The sequence below is a fragment of the Apteryx rowi genome, unplaced genomic scaffold (genome assembly GCF_003343035.1).
Source record: "Apteryx rowi isolate R43461 unplaced genomic scaffold, aptRow1 scaffold_116, whole genome shotgun sequence".
NCBI classification, from domain to species: Eukaryota; Metazoa; Chordata; class Aves; order Apterygiformes; family Apterygidae; genus Apteryx; species Apteryx rowi.
The window spans coordinates 642,528-663,595 of NW_020447375.1; the positions used below are offsets into that span (position 1 = coordinate 642,528).

Consider the following 21,068-nt stretch of genomic DNA (forward strand, 5'->3'; position numbering starts at 1 on the left):
AGCGGAACGCTGGGCCAGATTCTGCATTTCGCCGTGGCCGCAGCAATAAAGTAAACCTTAATCCGAGCCTTTTCTGGCACAGCTGTGATGCAGCTTCTGTGCCGAGCTCCTACCTGCCGATGTGGGAAACGCGGCTGAATTTTTTGGGGGCGTTTTGCTGCTCGTGAGCTGTTCCGCTCGCTTGCTGGCGTAGTTAGCGGCCAACGCAGATCCACCGGGTCTGATTTGGCTGGAGGACTGGGCCAGCCTGCAGTAAAGGACTGGGAGGTGCATGTGTGATTTAACATGTATTTATGTGCTTTTCTTCTAGGGAGCATCTTTCTTGCAACCAGTAATATAGGTTTTTCTGAATTAGGGAAAGTTTTCTAGAAATAAGGTGTTTTTTGCATGTCTTATATGAATTAACTTGTACCTACTGTTGCCTTATTCATTACTTTGATGGACTTAAACCGATTTGCGAAAAGATATGTTGGAGAGGATTGCGCCTTCTTCTTCTTCTTTTTTTTTTTTTTTTTGAATTGCTCATCGTGTCTCCATTGCACTTAATCATTAATTTCTCAGAAAAAATAGTGATGGCTTGCTGCCAGATTCCCTACCTCTGGAGAGTAAAGATGACAACTGCTTTCTCTTCTGAATGACCCTCTGCATTAGGAGCCATTCACTTCACCATTAAGTAAATATTCATGAAAACGCGCTCTTCTTGAAATAGGGTCCTTTGGAAAAAGTCTGTTCTGTTACAAAGAGTGTAGGTTTATTTTATTTGCAGGTCATCTCCATTAGAGCCTTGAACTGGAAAATACAAAATAAATACCCTTAAAAATTAAAAGGACCAACAAAACCACCGTATCTCRTTTAAATGACTTCTGATGGCGTGAGTGTGTACGTGACCTTTTCAATGCTTTTTGTATTGAAACGTAGACTCATGTATAAATGCGTTTGGGATAGATTCCATTTACCTGAAATATTTTTTGTGTGAATTACTGGAGGGAAACTGTTTAATAAAATCTAGAAGAAGCTGAAGGGCTGTGCCGTGCCAAGCACGTGGGAATGGTAATCTACACTGCGTGAATCATTTTTTTGTGTTATTAGCCTGACGAATACCCTCTTCCATGGAACAATAGAGTTAATCTTACTGTAGCTATGACGATGTATTTTTAGTATCAACTAATTTTCAAATAGTTCAAGCTAAGCTTGTCTATTTTTTCTTTTTTTTTTTTTTTAAGACATGGAAAATTTACTGATGAAAAGGTTTTTAGCTTCAAACTACAAAGCCTGCTATGGTATGATGTGAATACGCTCGTAGACGTGGAGCTCGATTCACAAGGCATTCGTTCCTGCAACGAGACACTGCTTATGGGCATCTGGAGGTGCTTTTATCTCCTGCCACTCTATTTGTATTTGAAGTCTCATTATTTAAGGACAGCTGGTTAAAGTAATACTTATCTTTTTTTTTTTTTTTTTTTCAGATGTGGCGGAGTTATTATCCAGACTATTCTATGGAGATATCTAATTTTAGGATGTTCGGTTTTGGCAGAGGAAGCATGTTATCGGTGTCGTGGCTGGCGTGCTTTTTGTCTTAATGGTTGTGTTCTCTCGTTGACCTTAAAAAGGGTTGAATGACTTAGTGGGCCCCTGAGCTTTAATCTCTGCAGGACCTCTGTGTTCGAGGAGCGAGGCTTTTTACGCTGTGAATCTCTTAGTTCAGAGGTCCTCTTAGAATAGAAGAATACTATTAAAGTCGCGAGTTCCCATAGTTTGCTCCTGTCATGCATGTTCTGCCGCTTTTCCCCCCAAATGAACTTCTGATGGATTTTTTTTTTTCTTAGCCTCCGTGCTGCTCCGTCTCCATCAAACAGGCCAAGTTTTCTGGATTCTTTCAAATTCTTCACTGTACTCGATTCCTCCAAGAAAACCTTTTCTTGTTGTTGTTGGCCTCTAAATTAACAGAGGAGGTCTGACTTCAACCATCTCTGAATTCCCCCCAGTCTCTTGTGGATATTTTATGAACACTCCGCTTGAAAGACTGACCTTATTTTATCAAGGAGAAAGTCTCATTTTTGAGGCTCGGAATGAAAGAAACGGCTGAAACTGTAGCGCTGGTTGATACGGCTGATGTGAAAGCTTTTATTATGCCTTCTCCTTTGGCATGCAGTTGGAGTAATGCTAATAATTAGTGCCTTTGTTATGAGAGTTTTGGGGACCTGCGGGGGTGGCTAGGACTGAAAGAGCAGTATTTAGTCAAGTTGTAGCCTAGAAAGACCCCAGTCTCGCTGTAGCCCAGAAGAACCGGCAAGCGGGGAAAGCAGCTCAGCTGTCATCTAGTCACCCTTATGCATTACCAGCCTTTCATTACCCAAGGCGAGAACAGCATAGGCTTTTCTGGTGGCTTTTATTTGCTTGCAGTAGGGAATGGGAATGACGGATAAGATTTCACAAGAGCAAAGTGTTTTCATAGCAGTCTGATTTTTTTTGTTTGTTTGTTTGTTTTCTTACAAACGGTACTGAAAAGTCTGGTCTGCTTCACGTCCTGCACTTCAGTTAGGTCAGCGCTGATGGACTTCACATCAAAGTCATATGTTTTGCTGAAATAACCCCAAAACAATCACAAACATAAAAGTTCTAAATGTTAAAGAATTAAGTCTGTGTTGTATATAACCTTGAGGTATACTTTAAACACTGTAACACAGACATCATATCCCTAAGGCTGACTTTTTTTTTTGGACTTCTGAAGCCCCAGCTTGGCTGTCTTTCAAGAGACCATGATCCACTAACATATCTTTTTTTTAAAGAACCTTTTTAAAATTTTCTATATATTATTTCAACAAGGTAAAACTCATTCTAGTGCCTAAGTTCTGCAGGTTGCAGTTGTCCACCTGGCCTCCCTTCACGTCAGCAATTTGTTCAGCCCACTGAAGTGGATCCGCAGAGTGAGAAGCTAAGTGCCAAGGAGCTGGTGTCCACTGTGGATGTGTTTCAGGGCTTTTGGTTTGGTCTAGGTCTAGTCTGATCCAATGGATTGAACATGTGCTAGTGGTTGAAGCCAAAAGCTGGGTGAGGGAGGATGACTGGGAGTTGTTCCTCAGACACGTTCCTAGTGTGCATCTACTTGTGTCTGCTGAGTGCAAACTAACTGGTGGCAAAGTCTTCTCCATGAGCTTATACAGTGAGGTGTTAGTGAAAACAAATCTTCCCAACTCTGTTAAAGGTTGGCTTACTCCTTGAATGCTCTTTGTGTGTTTTTTAATTTAGCTGCATATAACAATAGTTTGGGGTTTTTGTGCTGAATTATCATGGGACGGTACCTCTGGAAACCCCTTAAATACCACCTCCGGAAAGTAAAAGCCAAGCAAACTTATGGGGAGAAGGTTTATACATGTGTATTCCCACAGATTCAAAGTTTAAAAGGTATCAGAGATGGCTCAGTAGCAAACATATCACTTGGAAATGATTTCCCTTTTWAATTATCCTATTTAAGCCCTGGTTCGTATGCGTTTAGTGTCTTCAGCTGTTCATTTGCACAAAGTTGCTTTGGGAGGCTTTTTTAAAATATGTATCATAATGTTGTAGTTACGCCTCATTAGCAGATAGATTAGGTTGGACTTGMCGGTCTGAAGGGAATATTCAAGCATTTGTTCAGCATATTGACTAGCRTATCAAGTCTTAGCAGTAGTACCTGAGTGTGACACAGCGTGTGGGGAGCACTGCAGTAGTACGAATTGGCAAAATCTCAGAAAAATTAGGAAAAAACACCTAAATGGTTTGGTTCTTCCTTTTGTAAGATCACACTTGCAGAGGCACTTCTGGAGAAAGCGGATTATGCTGCATATCCATTTGCATAAGGTCCTGGAGAATGCTGGAAGGTCACCTCAATTTTCTATTTTCAGAAACGGCTATTTCCCTCCTAAACTCTTAGAAGAGTGGAGAACTTTAGACTTTGAACGCAGTCGCATTCAAAACCAAAACTGCTTGCATAATTTTGTGCATACAAGTAAAATGTTTTGAATTTTCCACTAATGAGCAATCAAAGGAATGAACGGTGGTGTTATTTCTGCAATGATGGTGTCCCCTCTGAATCTTATTGCCTTTGGAGTTTGTCTGATGCTGCATGTGAGGGCATTCTTTGAGTATCTCCTGCTTTTATATTCCCCAGTCTCTATCATTTAATAGAAAATACAATCAGCTAAGTAAAAGCTTTAAATTTCTTGTTTGTATTTCCTTTCAGTTCTGTATGTGGAAGATATTTCAAGTAGCTGTCTTAGTCTTTGAAGTTATCACAGACAGGAAACTCATAGCTGAAAGGATCTTGCAATCACATGGAATCTACTCTTGAATTCAAAACTTGGCCTATCTAAAACTTATTTACAATTAACACTTAGGGTTTTTTTCTTGTTTAGTCCTTTGTAGTTGGAGTTTTATCCATTTTCCATGGATTTCAGGGAAAAATTCCGGAGTTTTTGCAAGAAAATACTGGTGTGCTGGACCGGTGCRGTTGTGCTAAACCTCACATGCTACTAATGAGCTCAGCTGATGGACATATGGATCAATCTTGCCTTTCTTGTTGTAGGTCCAAGGAACTAATAAAGGAAGCAATCCTTGACAACGACTTCATGAAGAATCTGGAACTGTCGCAGATCCAGGAGATTGTGGATTGTATGTATCCCGTGGAGTATGGCAAAGACAGCTGCATCATCAAAGAAGGAGATGTGGGGTCCCTGGTGTACGTCATGGAAGGTATGATTTAAAGTGCTACTGTTTGATGTTGCTCCGTTTTGTTTTTCCACCACGTAGAGACTAAAACATGAAGGAAAAAAAATCACTTCAAAGAAAGAGATGAAGGACACTGTCTAAATACATTTGTTGGGAAATTGCGTGGACTACTCTTGCCTGGAAAAATTCATGCTAGAATTGTCTATCTCCCTGTATACAGAAAGATGGTTAAAACTCTTAACTTAGCGCTGAGATCCATTAGAATAAACCTCCACCTGCATATAAACCTTTGGCTTTGAGGTGATGGCTTGTTTTTAAATTAAAGATTTAAAAAGGAGAATGATGTTACAGAAATGGGAAATGAGGCTCGACTGTCTCATTGGACAAGGAGAATGTAATAATACCTCCCTACCTTATAAAACACTGAGAGTAAGCTGATAAATGTCAGTAAAGCATATTGGGATCTTTCCAGAAGCAGTGTATTGTGCAACTAAAAATAATATTTTTCTGCCCTGTGCAGGAAATGAGTAGTGTATGTAGTTTAGCCCACCTGATTTGTCACAGTTTGTGCTGTGTTAGGGTTTTATTTTCTCTTGGAAGAAGAGAAGAGTGAATGTTCTGTTTTGTTTTTTTTTGGGGGGGAGTCATCAGATTTCTGAATCTTACGACCAGACCCTTAGAGATGTTGTCAGTGCGCTCCTTCTCCAAAATGTTAGCTATTTGCATTTTGTATCCTGTTTTTTCAAAGTTCCCTAAATCTCTCCATGTCTAATCAGGCATATTTTTTTATGTGTATATATGTGTGTGTGTGTGTGTGTGTGTGTGTAACTTTTTTTTTCATTTTTAAAGCAAGTATATGGTCTTCTGTAGGAATTTCTATGCTGGATCAAACCTCATGTCCATCTACTATAGCATCCCTTTTCTCTCAGTGGCTGGTGGTAACGAGTTCTGACACTAATGGCACTTTTAATTTAGCTAGCACAACCATCAAATTCTCAGTTTGATTTGGTGCAGTACAAATAGGTAGATGCTTTTACAGTCTCTTTTTGCTCCTTACAGGAGYTGTCTGGTAGACTCGCGAGCATTTTGACCATAAAAAAACATCTAAGAAGAACGGAGGTTTCCCTCTTGTCCGTGCCTTTTGAGCAAATATGGGAGAACGACGGATTATGTATAACTTGAGTGCGTGCATATGTATGTGTACGTGCAGAAAATAATTTCTTAAATTGTTCCTTTAAACAAGCGGATTTTCAAGGCAGTAAAGGATTCTTTTAAACATAGTTTCCTGCCAAACTCTTAATGCTGTATAGTTGCAAATGCTCTCTGCTAGTTTCCCAAAACAGCTTTAGTGTTCTGTCCTTTTAAGGTTAAGTCTTTTCTCAGGGCACAGATTTAATTCCTTTGGCTTTTAATATTTATACATTTTGCACATTCAAATGGTATTTTGCATTATGAAGTAGTTAGTGGGAGAATCCAAAGCAAATTGTGATATGTTTCTACCCCAGCGTTACATGGAATGATTTAGGTTTTTTAATCCTCTCTTTGAATGCGGAAACTATTTTAATGAGGTGCAGTATCTGTCCTATCGCTCATAACAAACTGTTTTAAAACAATATTTGAATGGTACTTTTTTCACGGCAAAATGTGTTAGGATGTGAGGATTTTATTATGCGGTTCTGGTTCAGTTTTCCAAAACACTGCCAGTTCAGAGGCACGTCTGCCGTGTGGCTGGTTCCAGGCATTGCGTTCAACGTTGTCCCTTGACAAAACCTTGTAACAGCAGAGCACTTTCAAGATGCGCATGTACTTATCTCCTGTTAAGTGTCTTCACATCCTTTGGAGAGGTCTTTTAGGGGCTTTACAGACAGACCTCTTCCCAGTACAGTCTTGACAACCGAACATGGCTTGGTACTGGGATGACCCTTTATTTAATACGTCTGATGCTGTGCTGCTACTGTGACTATCCTAAATTTACCAGATGTTTCTAATTGTTGCTTGAAGCTCCAGCCCTCAGTTCTTGATCCCTGTCTCCTAAAACAACTAATGTCAAAGGCAGCCTCATGTCTTTGCTCTTCAGCTTATTCTTGTTCCTCCTGCAGCTTTCTCTGGAGGACAACAGGACTTGGCTCTCCCCCAGTCTCCTCCTTTGGTCTTATAACTTAATTTACGATTGTTTAGATAGCTCACTAAATATACAGATTGCTTTGCAAACAAAATTATGAAGAGTTTATAGTCTATGTTTAGACAAAATGCAATGAGTGGTAATGGAGCTGGAAGATGATGTTATCAATGGATTGGGTTATGGTTATGATGACAGGCTCATTTGTTCATTTTGGCTTATTATTCTGTATCTTCTCAGTTGCTCCAAAAAACAAACAAACAAAAAAAGAAAAAAAAAACTGGCTATAAACTCTATTCTTTACAAAGCTCTACTGGAAAAGCCTTTCTTAATGAATCTCCTAGTCAAATATCAATACTTTATTTTCTCAAAAATCACATAATCACTGCAAATATTTCTTCCATGGATTCTTTTTTCCTTCCTTGTTTGGCCTTATAAGCAATTTTTATTCATATTTATCAGGGTTATGTAGAGCATTTGATAATAGTTACTCATGCGTGTTTCTAATTTATGGTTCAACACTTGGATACAGCYTCTTGCCAGAAGTCTGAGTTCTGTATTGGTGATGTTTTCTTAGATTAAATTAAATCATAACTTCAGATGGATTTGAAAACATCCATCACTCTCTCTGTTACTTTCCAGGCTATCTTTTATTATTATGGAGCCACAGTAATCTGTGTTTTGAATTTCCCCTTACCTCATAAGGCTTGTTAGATGTGAAGACTCTACGAATCTTGGTGAGACCTTTATAACTATGATCCTTTGGGACTTTGGTTCTTTCGCCAGGGATGTTAAAATATACATCTGTGTGACACTTGCTGAGTTCAGTGAATCTTAAAAGCTGGAYAGTGACAATTGCTGAGCTCCAAACTCTTGCTGCTTCGCTGTGACTTGATTATGCTTTATGAAGGTAGTTCTCGGGCTTGCTCCAGTCCTTGGGGTGGGAATGGCCATGTATTGTACCTTATTGCACCTTAGCAAATGATGACACAAAGATTCAGGAAAGGTTCTAGCAGAAAGGTGATTTGCTACTGGCCAAAACTAGGTTTGCATGTAGAGTCATTTTTAGGCATGCACTTGCCCAGCCATTTCCACAATAGCAGGCTTGGCATCTGCAGAACTGTCCCCTCCTGTCATGGGCTATCATGCATGTGATGACTTAAACTTTGTCTTCTTTATCCTGTTATGGCATGCCTTGCATTAGTCTTCCTGCCCTCCTGTATTTCTCTTTATCATCAAAGGGCAGAGCACCAATGGTAGGAACAGATTGGACTCCAGAGATGAAAAATTGGCTAATACAGTGAAGTCTGAGAATGCAGGAAGACAATCTTTGACACATAATAGATGGAATAATGAAATGTATGAAACTGCAGGGCTGGGCGGGAAGAAATGAAACGCAATGTAGGAAAATAGATATTGGGGTATACTGGGAACTGAGTTTTAGATGAGGGAGAGAAGAAAATTGAGGGAAAGGTACTCAGAGTTGAAATGGTGAAATACTCGTAGAGGGAAACTGGAATGAGACAGTGTGTTCAGAGAGAGACTGTTCTTATCTGCGGTATGCCGGATAGAAGCAAGTGTGGAGTTCAAGAAACAGGGACATGCCTCTCATGTGCCATGGTTCAGCTGGATCAGGTTTTGTCCGATAGTCTCAAAAGGCAAGAAAATACCCAACAGATTGAGGGACTCAGCATCCAAACACTCTCTGGCCTGAGATGTGCTAATCTGGGAGCTCACTTTTTTATGGTGTTGGTATGGAATAGCTGTTAATGGACATAAGGCTATGGGAGAAGTTCTATTAGTCGTCTCCTGTGTTTTCTAAACCCAGTAATTGAAAATATGCTCTGTTCTTATTAGAATGTATATTGTTCTAAGGGTGGCTGAACAGATTTTTTTTGTCCTTAAAACTGAGGTTTTTTCGGAGTCAGAGAAGGTTATCTCCACTGGTCAATTGTATTCTGCTTCTAAAATTAGTCAACCGCCTCCAGTTTTCTTTGTTTAAGAAAAAAAATGTTTTTCCAAGCGCTAGTTTTGCAGGTTTGCATTGGTTGACTTAAAGCCTCCTTAGAACGTAACGTTTTTTTACAGTTTTCTAAAAGCACTTAAAAATGTGAAAACCTGAAAAGATCTCTCTCTGAGATGGGGGGAAAAGCAGCATTTTCATGCATTTAGATCTCTGCCTTGTTGACAGCTTTGAGTTATGTGTGGGTGTTACCTCTCACTAATGAGGATAAATGTGATATCCCACATCTAAAACCAAATGTTTCCTCTTGTGCTCCCTCTGCGTCTGAACCCATCAACTGCAGTATGTCATATTTGATGGTTGTATTGTGAAAGGAAAATATATCAGCAAAGCTGTAGATAAATCAGGTGATAATGTACAAGTTCTCAGCTCTCACGCGAATAGCAGTCATGCCATTATAAAGAGATGTTCTAATTCTTTTGGAAACTGTATTAATAGGTCTAAAGAGCACTACTTTAATGTTTGTTGCTATTTCCATGTAGTGTAGAGAAATAATAGAGTGAGCAGGGTGAATAAAAAGGTTTATTAGTTGTCCTACTGTTAAAATACTTGAATTAACTTTTTTACAAATTTTTTTTGTATTGGTGGTAGCTGCTGTAACATCCTCCTTTGACTGTTTGTTTTTCTGCAAATTAATAATGAGGTTATGCTTCTGCACCAGAATTTGAGAACATGAGCTGGAGAAGAATAACCCCATCTGGGCCCTAGTGCCGTAAGATGAAAAAGGAGGAATTGGCTTTAAGTGCCCATGTTGAGTAACAGCTAAACCTCCTAGAATCTCCCCAGCCTTTGTTTTAGTAATTTTTCCCTTTTTTTATATTTGCTTTCGCTTTGTCTTCAGTTGTGGAGGGTCCCCTTTTGCATTTAAAGGAGACTGTTTTCTACATCATTCTTCTGAATAGCTTCTTCAAAGCAATGAAACTTCTAATTGGGCCCTCCCATGGGACCATGTTTTCTTGGGAGTGTAGAGGCGTCTTGAAAGACTGTATTCCTAGAAAGTGCATGATTTGCCAGGATTTCAGACTCAGCATTGACAGGGGAAGACAAATAAAGTCTCTGTAGTCCTTTGAACTACAGAGAGAAATGCAAAAGGTCCTGGAGAAACCGCCATCAGAGGCGGCAGAGCTGTCTGGTCTCAGATGGATGAAATCCTCAGGACCTCAAAAGAACTCTTCAGTCTCTGAGGATCTTTGCTGTCGAATCAAAACCAAAGCAGGCATGCAGATACTATCTGTCTTCCTCAAGATATCGACTCACTGCTGCCTGCAGGTTCTCACAGCCTTTGCCCAAGTTTTGTGACACCATAAGATATTATCATCAATCTGTTGGCCAACCTGCTTGTGCACGTAATCGCTTCTGAAGGTGTCCTGAAGTGCCTCACCCTTTTTCCCTCCTTGTTGCTTTTGGCAACTGTGTGATTAAGTGTTTCTCTAGCTGGACAATGATCATGTTAGACTCTTGGATGGTATAAACTATTACCTGCATATTCTGCATTCAATCTGCCTTTTTCACCCTCCCTCTGACCCCTCTTTTGTCCCTTTTCTATGGACTACTCTCATAAGAATCTGATTTAATAGGACATAATTACTCTTCTAGCCCTAGGGTCTTCTGAGTCAGTTCCTTTTCATCTCAGCAAAAGGACTGAGTAGGACTGTTTTTTTGAAATGAAAGAAATGGAGATCAGAGACCCATTTTGGATTAAAGTAGGCTAAATGCCTTTGTTCCCTATGCAAGTCCAGAATAATGAAATGGGGGCAATAACGCTGCCACCTCAGTGGGGAGACTGTATCATGTCTCTTGACCTTCACCACATTTATTTTCATATTACAGTACATCCTGCTTGCAAGAGGTCCTGGGGTTTATTATGAACTGCTACAATTGCCTTTGCAAAGTCCAGATGTGTGATCTTCTCCTGGCCCTTTTGGTATTCACCAAAACTGTGAAGGTGGTAATCATTCATCTCAGAAATCTGTACAGATAATTTTTGTAGCTTCTTGGTGAGGGATGCTGTCTGGATCAGATATCAAAATCTCTCTAGTCCAGTCTGTCTAGTTTTTAGTTTGTTTACTCTCTGGGGCTAAGAGCAAATATGCAGTTTCTGGCTCAGTCAAGTCCAGAGTCATTAGCAGAGCTCTGTCTCTGCTGGAGTGTCTCAGGTTAGTCCCATGCTGTGAGGTCATACTCTAAGAGATGGAGTTGACCCCCTACAGGTACGAATTTGCCTGGTAGCGTAGCACATGTTGTCATGTATGTCCAAATAATATCCTGCTAGACTTTCTCAAGATCTCTGACACTTCAGATGACCAGAAAGTTGCAGCCTTCTTGATGCTGGGCCAGACTATCTTCAGCGTTCTACCAAATATATTCCTGGTAGGGTCCTCCGTTTCCACTTTCCTGCATCTCCCAAGGATTTTTGGGAAAGTAATGATAGGTGCGCCTACCGTAATCAGGTCTTTTCTAATGCTGTTAAGGCAATTCTGGTTATAAGACTTGTTCTGTCTTTCAGTAGGAGTGTTTTGTGTTTTGGAGCCTGCCTCAGTCTCCAAACCTCTCCTAAAGGGGTTTGGATCTGTCTTGCTAAACAAATAGCAAAAMGTCTCATCTCATAGCACAGATGTTAGATGACTCTTGAGACTGGAGAGTGTTTACTCTGTGTCCGTAAGGAGCAGTGAGTAGGAAGGAATCAATTGCACATTTATGGTGAAGTGAGATTTTCTGCACAGCACGCCAACAAATCATTAGCCTGTGAAGAAGCTACCTTTCACAGGACTTTCCATTAGTTTCGTAAAAACATACTATGGCAGCAATTCCTGATTTGCCTATTAGGCAGATCACCTATTTAATGCTTTCTGCTTCTTTTTCTTCATCACCCTATTGTACAGTTGGTCAGGAGTGAGACCAGGGTTTTTCCTGCAATCAGAGATACTGTCCCTCCCTGGATTCTTGCAGCCTTCCCGGATTAGCTATTCAAATCTTCACTTTTCTGATGGAGATGAGTGGTTTACTGGTCATCTCTCCTCTGTTCCTCTGTCCTCTGGGAAACTTTCATGCTCTGATGGCTGATCCCTCCTCACATCACCCATCTCTGGTGAGACCATGAGGTATGAGGGCAAGACCCTATTGTAAGGTGCTCCGTGGTTAAGACGTTCTCTAGTATAGATGTCTTCACTCAAAAGATCACCCTGGCTGGTGAATAGTGGACTTTATTAGGACCTGCTGAAGAGACCAAAGGCAGAAATATTAGTTATCATTCCAGGTGAGCAAGACACCTCCTAGTATCTCTGAGACACGTTTCTGTACAGGTGATGTGTGCTACTGCCTGGAGTTGTGTGTGCATCTTCGCTTAAGCAATGCGCCGTTGCCCAGGCTTCCACGTAGAAAGTGGCCTTTGGTAGAGCCTTTCTGCAGTTGGTGCTTTTGTAGGACTTGAAGACTATCCCTCGGGCCACCCAGTTGCGTAAAAGAATATTCCTAGAGCTCCTTACAGTGTCAACTTACATATGGGCCAAAGGAGCCTTAAAATGTGCTATCTATATGGGTGTTTGCACCTGGCGCTGGCTCTCCTGTACCTCAGAGTCCTGGGGAAGAGCTTGTGGGGCAGAGGAGCGAAGGGGTAAGATCTCAGAATACTGGGTGGTGGTAAGTAACTTTCCTTTTTGTTACAGTTGCCTTTTTGTTCATATTTCTCTTAATTTCTGTGGAGCTGACTCCACCTCTCTCTTTGGAGATGCTCAGGTTTGTTTCTAATATTAAGTTGACACTTTGAGACTCTATTTCATGTCTAGTCTTCATATTTGCAAGAAATAGGTTTAATGCTATGTAGAGATGTGTTCAGCTTAAGATAACCATTTTATTTTTGGTACTGTTTAGTAATTTCACTTGTATATCGCTCTACCCATAATTCCAATCATGCYCTTGGCTAGACATATGATTAAAAAAAAATAATAACTTTGTGTGTATATTTATATAAACTGTGTCCTGATCCATTTGGAAATCCTAAGAGGATTTCATTATAAATGATACTAATACCCGGGAAGTGTATTTAGAGACTGGCAGCATAGGAACAATAAAAAAAAGACTTCTATAGCTTGGCAGTCGCACGCTTTTTTATTGATGCAGTGTGAAAACTTGCAGCTCTAGAAAATCACCATAACTTATACACTGAATCAAAGAAGCAACCGTACGTTTCCCACAGCAGTCTCAGTCATCTTCTAAATCTCCTTTGGCATTTAACTGAGGACTTCATGCATCTTAATAGTTTTTTTGTGCATTTTACATGTACAAAAAGCTGTCAGCATAAAATTGGAGCAGAAACCTGTTTGGTCTTTGTGAAGGTTTCTTAACTATCACTTATGGGAATCAGGCATTATTCCAGCTACTTCCATTTGGAATTACTACAATTGATGTTAAAATTTTTTTTTTCAAACCCCCCCTTTTTTGCTGGAAGTAAAAATTTTGGTTATTTATTGGTAATAAATAATAAGTATTTATAACATAGTATTTTTACGCAAATAGGTAAAATGCAGACTTGTGTGGCTGCTAACCCTCTATCAAAATGGGTTGGTTTTGGACTGTTAAGGCCTACCCTATACGAACACTGTTGGAAATATATAGAAACACCTAAAATAGTGTATCAAATTAACTTGTTTCTAGGAGTCTTCCAGATTATGGCACACCAAACATTCAGCTGCCCTGTTCACTTAGTCTACATGGTATTAGAGCGCCTTGTATGTAGCCAATCTTAAATCAGATTTATGCACCGTTGTTTTAAAATGTAGTGCAATACCAATGGAAATCTTACACCATTATAGATCTTGTTATTTTTTTAATTTCACAGTATTTTAAAAGTTAACTCTTCTAAAGATAGTTATTTCCTCATACCAGTGACAGAGATGGATGAATAATTGAGTAATATGAAGATTTTTCTCATTATCACGGTGACAGTGTCTTGTAGGCAATGATTATGCTCCTGGGTTAGTTAGAGGTTGATATTTGTTCTGTACGAAGTAATTACTGTTTTAAAGCTACAGAACTAACTCTTAGCACTTTAAATAACAGCACAATAAGAACRATAGAGGTGTATTAACACAGTACTAAAATACTTCTTCAACGTGTTACACGATATTCTCATTACCCTTTCTCCTAAAAAAAATAATTCCAATGAAATGGGAAGCCAGTATATATCTTTTCATTGTACTACTTTCATATGAGTCATTAGCAAGATTGCTGAATCGGAGCAAAACGGGGCTTAGAGAAGGAAAGATTATCGTGTTTTATAAGGACAGCAAGAGCATGCCCAAGTCCTGGCTCGTGTGACTATGAAAGGAAGTTTTATAGAAAGATCACAAGTACTAGAAGAGGAGCTTATGAAGCAGGAATGCAGTCGAGCGGCGTGCAGACAGGAGCAATGCAATGCTGTCCGTGCCCTCTTTCCCCCTCGGATAAGCCCAGGGAAATGCCGGCACTGCCTGCGAACGCCTGTTCTGCTTGGCGTGCGGCCRTAAGGCGATTTCCATAACCGTGCACAGAGCTTCTCGCTGGTTCATCTGAACAAGCTGCACTTAAGGGTGATTATTTGATTATTGCTTTGGATAAGTTGAAAGCTTTTTTGCTTCTTCCGAAGAAGAGGCTGAGGAAAGGGACTTTGCCAGCTTTGGCAGGGTGGTTGGTGACGGGGCCRCTTGCAGCGACCTATGTCTCGGTCGTAGCTCCTTAGCACCCGGTTTCATCTTCCCGGCACTGATGGACATATGCCGAGAGGGCTTCCCTACTCTCCCTGCTGCTTGTAACAATTTAGGACCATCAGATAACTCATGTTGGAAGGGACCTTGGGAGGTTTCTTGTCCGACCTCCTGCTCAAAGCAGGGCCAGCTCGGGGGTCAGACCAGGTTACTCTGGGCTTTCTCCAGTTGGATCTTGAGAACCTCCAAGGATGGAGACTGCGTGACCTCCTGGGTCAACACCTGAGCTGTGGTTAGTTTAAGCCTATATATGTTTCTGGGGGAAACCACAATCAAATAGGAGCTAATGATTTTAGTTGTATCAAATACTTCCTCGTAGCTATTTAAAGAATTGAAAAAAAAAAAAAATCAAGTTTCTTGAGGTATTGCCAAACTCCAATCAGCGGAAAGGAGGGACGGTACAGTATAATACCTTTATATGAGTTCTGTCAAGCACCCGAATAGTTATCTCATGTGTCTCCATCCTCTTTTGTGTTCTTCAGCTTGGGCTGTCAGCTCTAGCTTCCCCGTTAGATTCAGATGGGAGAAAACTCCTGGCAGGTCCCTAAACTGTCTTTAAATTTAACTGTTAAGATGACCCAAAATTATTTTCACTTTAAAAGTGATGCCCAGCTTTCTCTGGGATCTGTTCATGTTCAGAGKTATTTACTACTCTGGCCATTTTGCTCATCGGATCTTGAACTTCTCAGAATCTTAAGTTCCCATTTTTCAGTGTAATATTGAACAAGGCTGGAGCAAATGCAGCACAAGTCCTCATTGCTAGGGAGGAGTATTCAGAATTTATCAAATAGATACAGTGTTCTGTAAAGGCATTCGTACAACCTGTTCCTTCTGCAGGCAGCCAGACATTTATTTTCCCCTCGTATTCCTGTTCAGGGGAAAAAAATGCATAGGGGTAACCTCTATAAAAAGGTTCCCAGTGTGTAAGAAACATAGTGAATGTATATTTTTCCTCATATCGGATCATGTTCTATTTATTTTTGTATTTCTGAGCGGTTATGCAAAGACCACTTCATCCGTAAGCAGGGTTTTATTTACAAAATGGTTAGATAAAGACTCATTCATTTTATTAAAAGCGGCTGAAAAGGGAGGCACAAATGTCTCTCTCGTCTCCCCCACAGTTCCCTGACTCCCTTTTACTGAAACACCCACAACTGAAATGTAAAATAAAAGGACTTTTCATCAGAATAGTATACATTAAAGTGCCTGGATTTTGACCTTTGTTTCTGCCCATTAAAATACATGGCTATATAATTTAGTCTGTGCATGTAGATGGAAAGGCTCTGGTGTTAGCAATGCAAACTATTATTAAAGGAGCACTCGATGCAAAATGTTCTCTTTTGTTAGCTGGCATTTGCTTCAGTTGGGATCGCTTGTTTACTTTTAAAGCCCAAACCCCACTATCCAAGCCTCATGGCCTTTTATATACTGCTCTAGGATGTCTAAAGAGAGCTGGAAGTAAGCAGTTTGAGGATGAGGAAGGAGAGAAAGGTTTCCTGCTCGTTCTTTGCGCTGGAAAGTCAGGTCATCCCTACCTGAGTGTTTTTTTTTTTTTTTTTTAAATAATCTGTAATGAAAAATAAGAAAGTGAAAACAGGAAAATTGAGAAAGAAAGGCACTTTTGGTCTCTTGAACTCTGAGGTCTCTAATACTTAATTGAAAAATGAGCTGAAATGGAGAGGGAAGAAGTCACGTTAAGCCGCCTTGGTGACCCTCTGCTGCCAGGGGAGCTGACTCAACTGCTCGGACTGACTCTCCGGTTCATATTCTGCACACACAACGTGGTCACAGGGTACGCAAGGCCACTTAGGGCCACTTCCTGGGATAAAGCATTGCAAACACCGTTGCTTTTAGCTCTTCAGTGGTGCTGGTTGTTCTGGCTTTGCTGCAAGTGGTAGCTTGCAATCACCACTGTTGCCCTGCTGCAGTGGATAGAGGAGGAGGGGGTAAAATGGGGAAACCCGATAGCAATTCCTCCCTAAATCATGGAGACGAGAATTTAAAATTTATCCATGTTCCTTAAATGCTTCACCTTGGTTGAGCATCTTTATCCTGGGGAAATTCAGACTAGATTCCTCTCACCCCTCAGATCGATGGAGAAACTCCCACTGATTTGTATGGTCAAGGCTCCTTGCAGACCAGAAGTGAGACATGGCACAGTCTGAGAAGAAGTAAAATGAAAGGGAATAAAGTCAGTGAGATGCGGGGATTTTGGATTGCATTCTTCAGCAAAGTGGTTTTTTTCTTTTCTGTTTTAATGTGTTTGTTCCAATCTCCAACTTCTGTGTAACCCTCACAGATCAGACTTGGAAAACTGAGAATTTTCTTTGTAGAAACAAATCTTTTTGAGATATCAGAATGTCAGATCAACGTTTGCACTGTGTTCTTCTAAAATAACAAACTACAACATATCCCCGCAGCTGCTATTCCTAGCACATCTTGTCACAGATGATAATTAAATGCAATCTGAATATATAGGAATTACGATCGAAAAGCCAATAAAACAAGATGTTTGCCATCCTTGTGCTAAGTACTTCATACCCCCTTTGTTCTGACTGAAAGCAGCTATTTTGTGCAATGACTAGAACATGAAATAACGCTGTGCATGCTTTATCACATTAAAAGTAAAAGCAGCAGCTGATGTGTGAGACGATGCAGACTTTGAAAAGCCATAATCCTGTTGTAGTCACGCAGTTGGGTCCTTCCAGTAGAGATCCACAAGGGACTGTTTATCTTTGTCTAAATGATAGAAACCCTTGTCTTGAAGTAGGAGGAAACTTGAAAATTCTTTTTTGCCTGGGTTTATTTATTTTTTTGGTAATGACTTGGCTTTAGAGGCTTCGAGTTAACCGTATTTTGGGTGGTCTTTTGCTCCCGAGCTGCTTCCACCTCTTATCTGGATCTGTCACTGCTCTCTGGGGAGGATGGAGATGTCTAGTAGCATGTAAAAAAACCAGCTTTGTTCATAAGTAGCTGGAATCCATGGAAAATATCTCTTGGACATTCAAGTGTGGGTGTTTTATACTTAAATGGGCCTTTTCAGGGCGCGCAGCCCAAAACATTGTGTTCTTTGCTGTGTCCTCTTGTGGCAGGTCTTCCCATTTGCAAAGCAAGTCAAATGGTTGTATTGATAAATGGTCTTAATTAGGAAGTAGGGAACTGCCAGTGCCAAAGCCCTGCTAACTCCATCAGTGTAAACTCGTGACTAATGCCGGAGTTTTTGTGCGGACCTGCTATTCCTGGGGCTCACGGAGTGTTTTTCCACCCCCAAACCTGGTAGTTCAAGTGATCCACTGAAGTGTAGAGTAGTCTATGGGGTAGACACTCCACCGTGGCTGAGAAACTTTCACTTCCCAGTATAGACCTTTTAGAGCTGTGTGGTCCAAATGCCCCAAAACGACAACCATCTCCAGACATTTCCTTTAAACAGTGGTTTCCTGTGTTGAAATTGGGACTGAACTACATTCGTGGAAGGTTTTGCCGAGGAATGTGTTTATTCCCAGCCAGTACAAGATAAGAGAAGGACGCATCCTTGGTAATGCTCCCTTGGAGGGAACAGCAGGGCCTCCTGAGCTGCATGATGAATGGAAAGAAAGGAAGTTTATTTTCTGCTTTTAATCATCGGGTCCTGCTTGTTATCATTTGTCGGCTAAAATAGCTTCTCGCTACATTGTTTTCCTTCTGGGAAAATTCAAGCCTTTTTCGCAGACCTGGCTTAGCTGAAAGCATCTGCGAACAGTGCAGAACTAACCTTGCTCGTAACCACCTCTCAGTGCAAGACTAGTAAATAAATTATATGCTGATCAGACGGTTCATGATCGTGAAGAAATGGAAGCATTTTGGTTCACTTAGGTGCTTTTGGTAATGGATGGAAAGACAGAGGTGCTGGGGAGAGCTGAGAGGTCCCAGAAGGTCCCCTAGCTGCTTTGGCCCTTTAAATTTGAACACTAATTTCAGCTTTCCAGCTTACTTTTGTAAAATAAATGTCTTGCTTAACTGTTAAAATAAGCAGGACTGTCTTTTCCTGTTGGAATTGTGGTGGGAGGAGGTTGGGGAGTCATAGAGCCAAAGCTGCATTGTCAGTCTTATTTATTTGGGTGCAAGTTTGGAGGATTTGGGGCCTCAAAGAGCATCCTTAGCAGCATCTATTTACTGATATTGAGCAAAACTTAGCACATCCTTTCGGGTTGGTAATTGTGTGTCACACCAGCAGGATCAGAAGAACAAGGGTGTTGGCGCCTCTCGGCCCCTCTGCAGGCACATGGGACCTCTGCCACGTTTGTTCTAGGTTTGGGGGGGGCTTATTTTGGGGCAAGTGGGCTTTCTTTCCTCTGCAGGTGGTAATATTTGTCACCAAAAGGTTTTTTGGTTTTTCTTTTTGTTTTGTTTTTGCTAGATCTTGCAAGATATCTGCTCATTTCTGAGCTGGAAGTTTGCACTGATCTTTTTCTGCTGTGATTCTTAGCGGTCGCTGTCCCTGCGTTGTTTATAAGATAACCCCCCAAAAGTCTTACTCTTCTGCTCCCCCCCAAAGGTAGCCTAAAGCTAGCCCTGACAATACCACTCTTATTTCTCACCGGATTGCTCTAAGAATTGCTGTTCTTGTTTTCTTAATACTGTATTTGAGCGATTATTGTATATTAGTATGCGGAGCCAGGTCCTCGGGTAACATCAACTAGCAAAGTACCATCTGGTGGTGAACTGATGGCCATCTCCATACTCTAGGAGTCTGGTCCCATATTCTGCGCTGGCTTTTGATGTTATTTGCAGTAGTAAGATGATCAAGTTAAATGTTCTCTTAACGTTTCGTGCTCAAATAACGGAGCTAGAAAGAGAAATGAAAGCTTATGGCAAAGCAAAACAGAAAACGCTCATAGCAAACTAAAGCTAATGGAAAAAAATGGTGCTGTAGAATAGCGTATTTATGCGGAGACGTTCAGAAATGACTTTTTTTCCACTGCTAGTCAGTAAGAAATAGAATTTATTAAGTTAAGCAACAAGATTAATGGCATTCCTTAAGTGAATAATGTCAAAACTGGTTAAGGGTTAAAAACTCTCACTGGGCTGCTGTTAACCTTAAGTAAATGACAAGACTGATGTATTTTAAAGCGCAGTTTAATTTTCCAATTCTTATGACAAAGAATTGGCGTTTAGTATGCGTTTTCCATAAATACTGCGTTGTATTGCAGCAGAGGAAAAGTCGTAGCGAAGGCTTATTTCTCTGCCTTACGATTCGTTATACACGGCATTCACAATATTATGCAGATCAGTTGTCAAACTGCGGGATATCTGGGTTGAAGAATCGCTCCCATTTGAGAACAGAAATTAGTCAGTCTTTCCCTCTCATATGTTACAAAAGAGGGATTTTTTAAGAGCTCCGTAAGGAGCAGAAAGAAGCGTCACATATAAAAGCTTGCCGTTAATAACTACGTTCCACGTCAGCACTGCGGTGATCATAAATCTCAGCCTTAAGTTTTCCTCCAGTCCTGTCAAAGACTTATTTAGGCTGGCATGTGTTYGAATTACCTGGGCGTTTTGATCGCAGAAGGAGCAGCTTCAGCGAATACTCCGATTTAGGTTCAGACATGGATTTTTTTTGTCTCTAAGTTTTAAGTACCGATCTAGGTCGTTTTGCCTCCTCGTCTTGTTGGCAGGGCTGTTTGCTGCGTGCTTTGCAAACTTTACTCTCGGGAAATGCAACCCGCTTTAGCCAAGCCGTCAGCCTCGCGGAGTTTCCTAAGCCGGAAGAAATCCAGCTTTTTGCAGCGCAAAAAAAACCCCACAGTGGGAAACGCAAAACGAGGTCTYGCCCCCTTCGCTGCGGAGGGGACTTTGCCTTAGCTGGATCCGTTTGGAAAGCTTGCTGCGCGTGGTATTTTCAAAATGCATGCCCGCAGGTACTTATCGAGAAGGGTGCTAAATCTTTCCTGGGAATAACTTCCTGAGGTCTGTAACGGTTGAAGGACTCGGTTATGCCGACAGCAAAAAGTTGCGAATGTGCCGCTGCAAATCCATCAAGCCAATCCCCTTATTGCAAAGGGTTATTTAAATATATATGTATATATTTACAGTTTTCATATGAAGCCACCTCTAATGCAACATTTTGCAAATCCATTTGATCTGACAGTCTGAGACTCGTACCGTGGCTTTCTAACGTAAGTGCAGCAAATTGAATTAAACCCCCACTATTATTCAACTAGCAAACGACTATTCCTAAATTACCCTCCTCTTCCCCCCCCTCCTCCCCTGAAGTAACAGCGTCTAGAGCAATGAATGCCGGTGTAGAGAGGTGTTATGGCACCTGAATGACAGGAAAAAAAGCGTGAAGCCTGTTTGCTGCCTCCTCAGTTCACAGTTTTCTTCCTCAAATAGAGGAAGAGCAGCTGGGGTTCAGTAGGGGGGTCACCGTGCTCCCGGTTGTGCTGTTGCAAAGTGGTCAATGGGGGGTTTCACAGATCAATATTTGGGTATTCTCGCC

General features: G+C 40.9%; 1 protein-coding gene across 1 annotated transcript in view; it reads left to right on the forward strand.

Annotated features, from left to right (window-relative positions):
* PRKG1 (protein kinase cGMP-dependent 1) overlaps positions 1 to 21,068 on the forward strand; it is a 433,746-nt gene that overhangs the window by 14,591 nt on the left and 398,087 nt on the right. Inside the window, 2 exon segments of the mRNA XM_026081056.1 lie at positions 1,272 to 1,280; positions 4,565 to 4,731. Coding sequence (XP_025936841.1) covers positions 1,272 to 1,280; positions 4,565 to 4,731 — 176 coding nt within the window.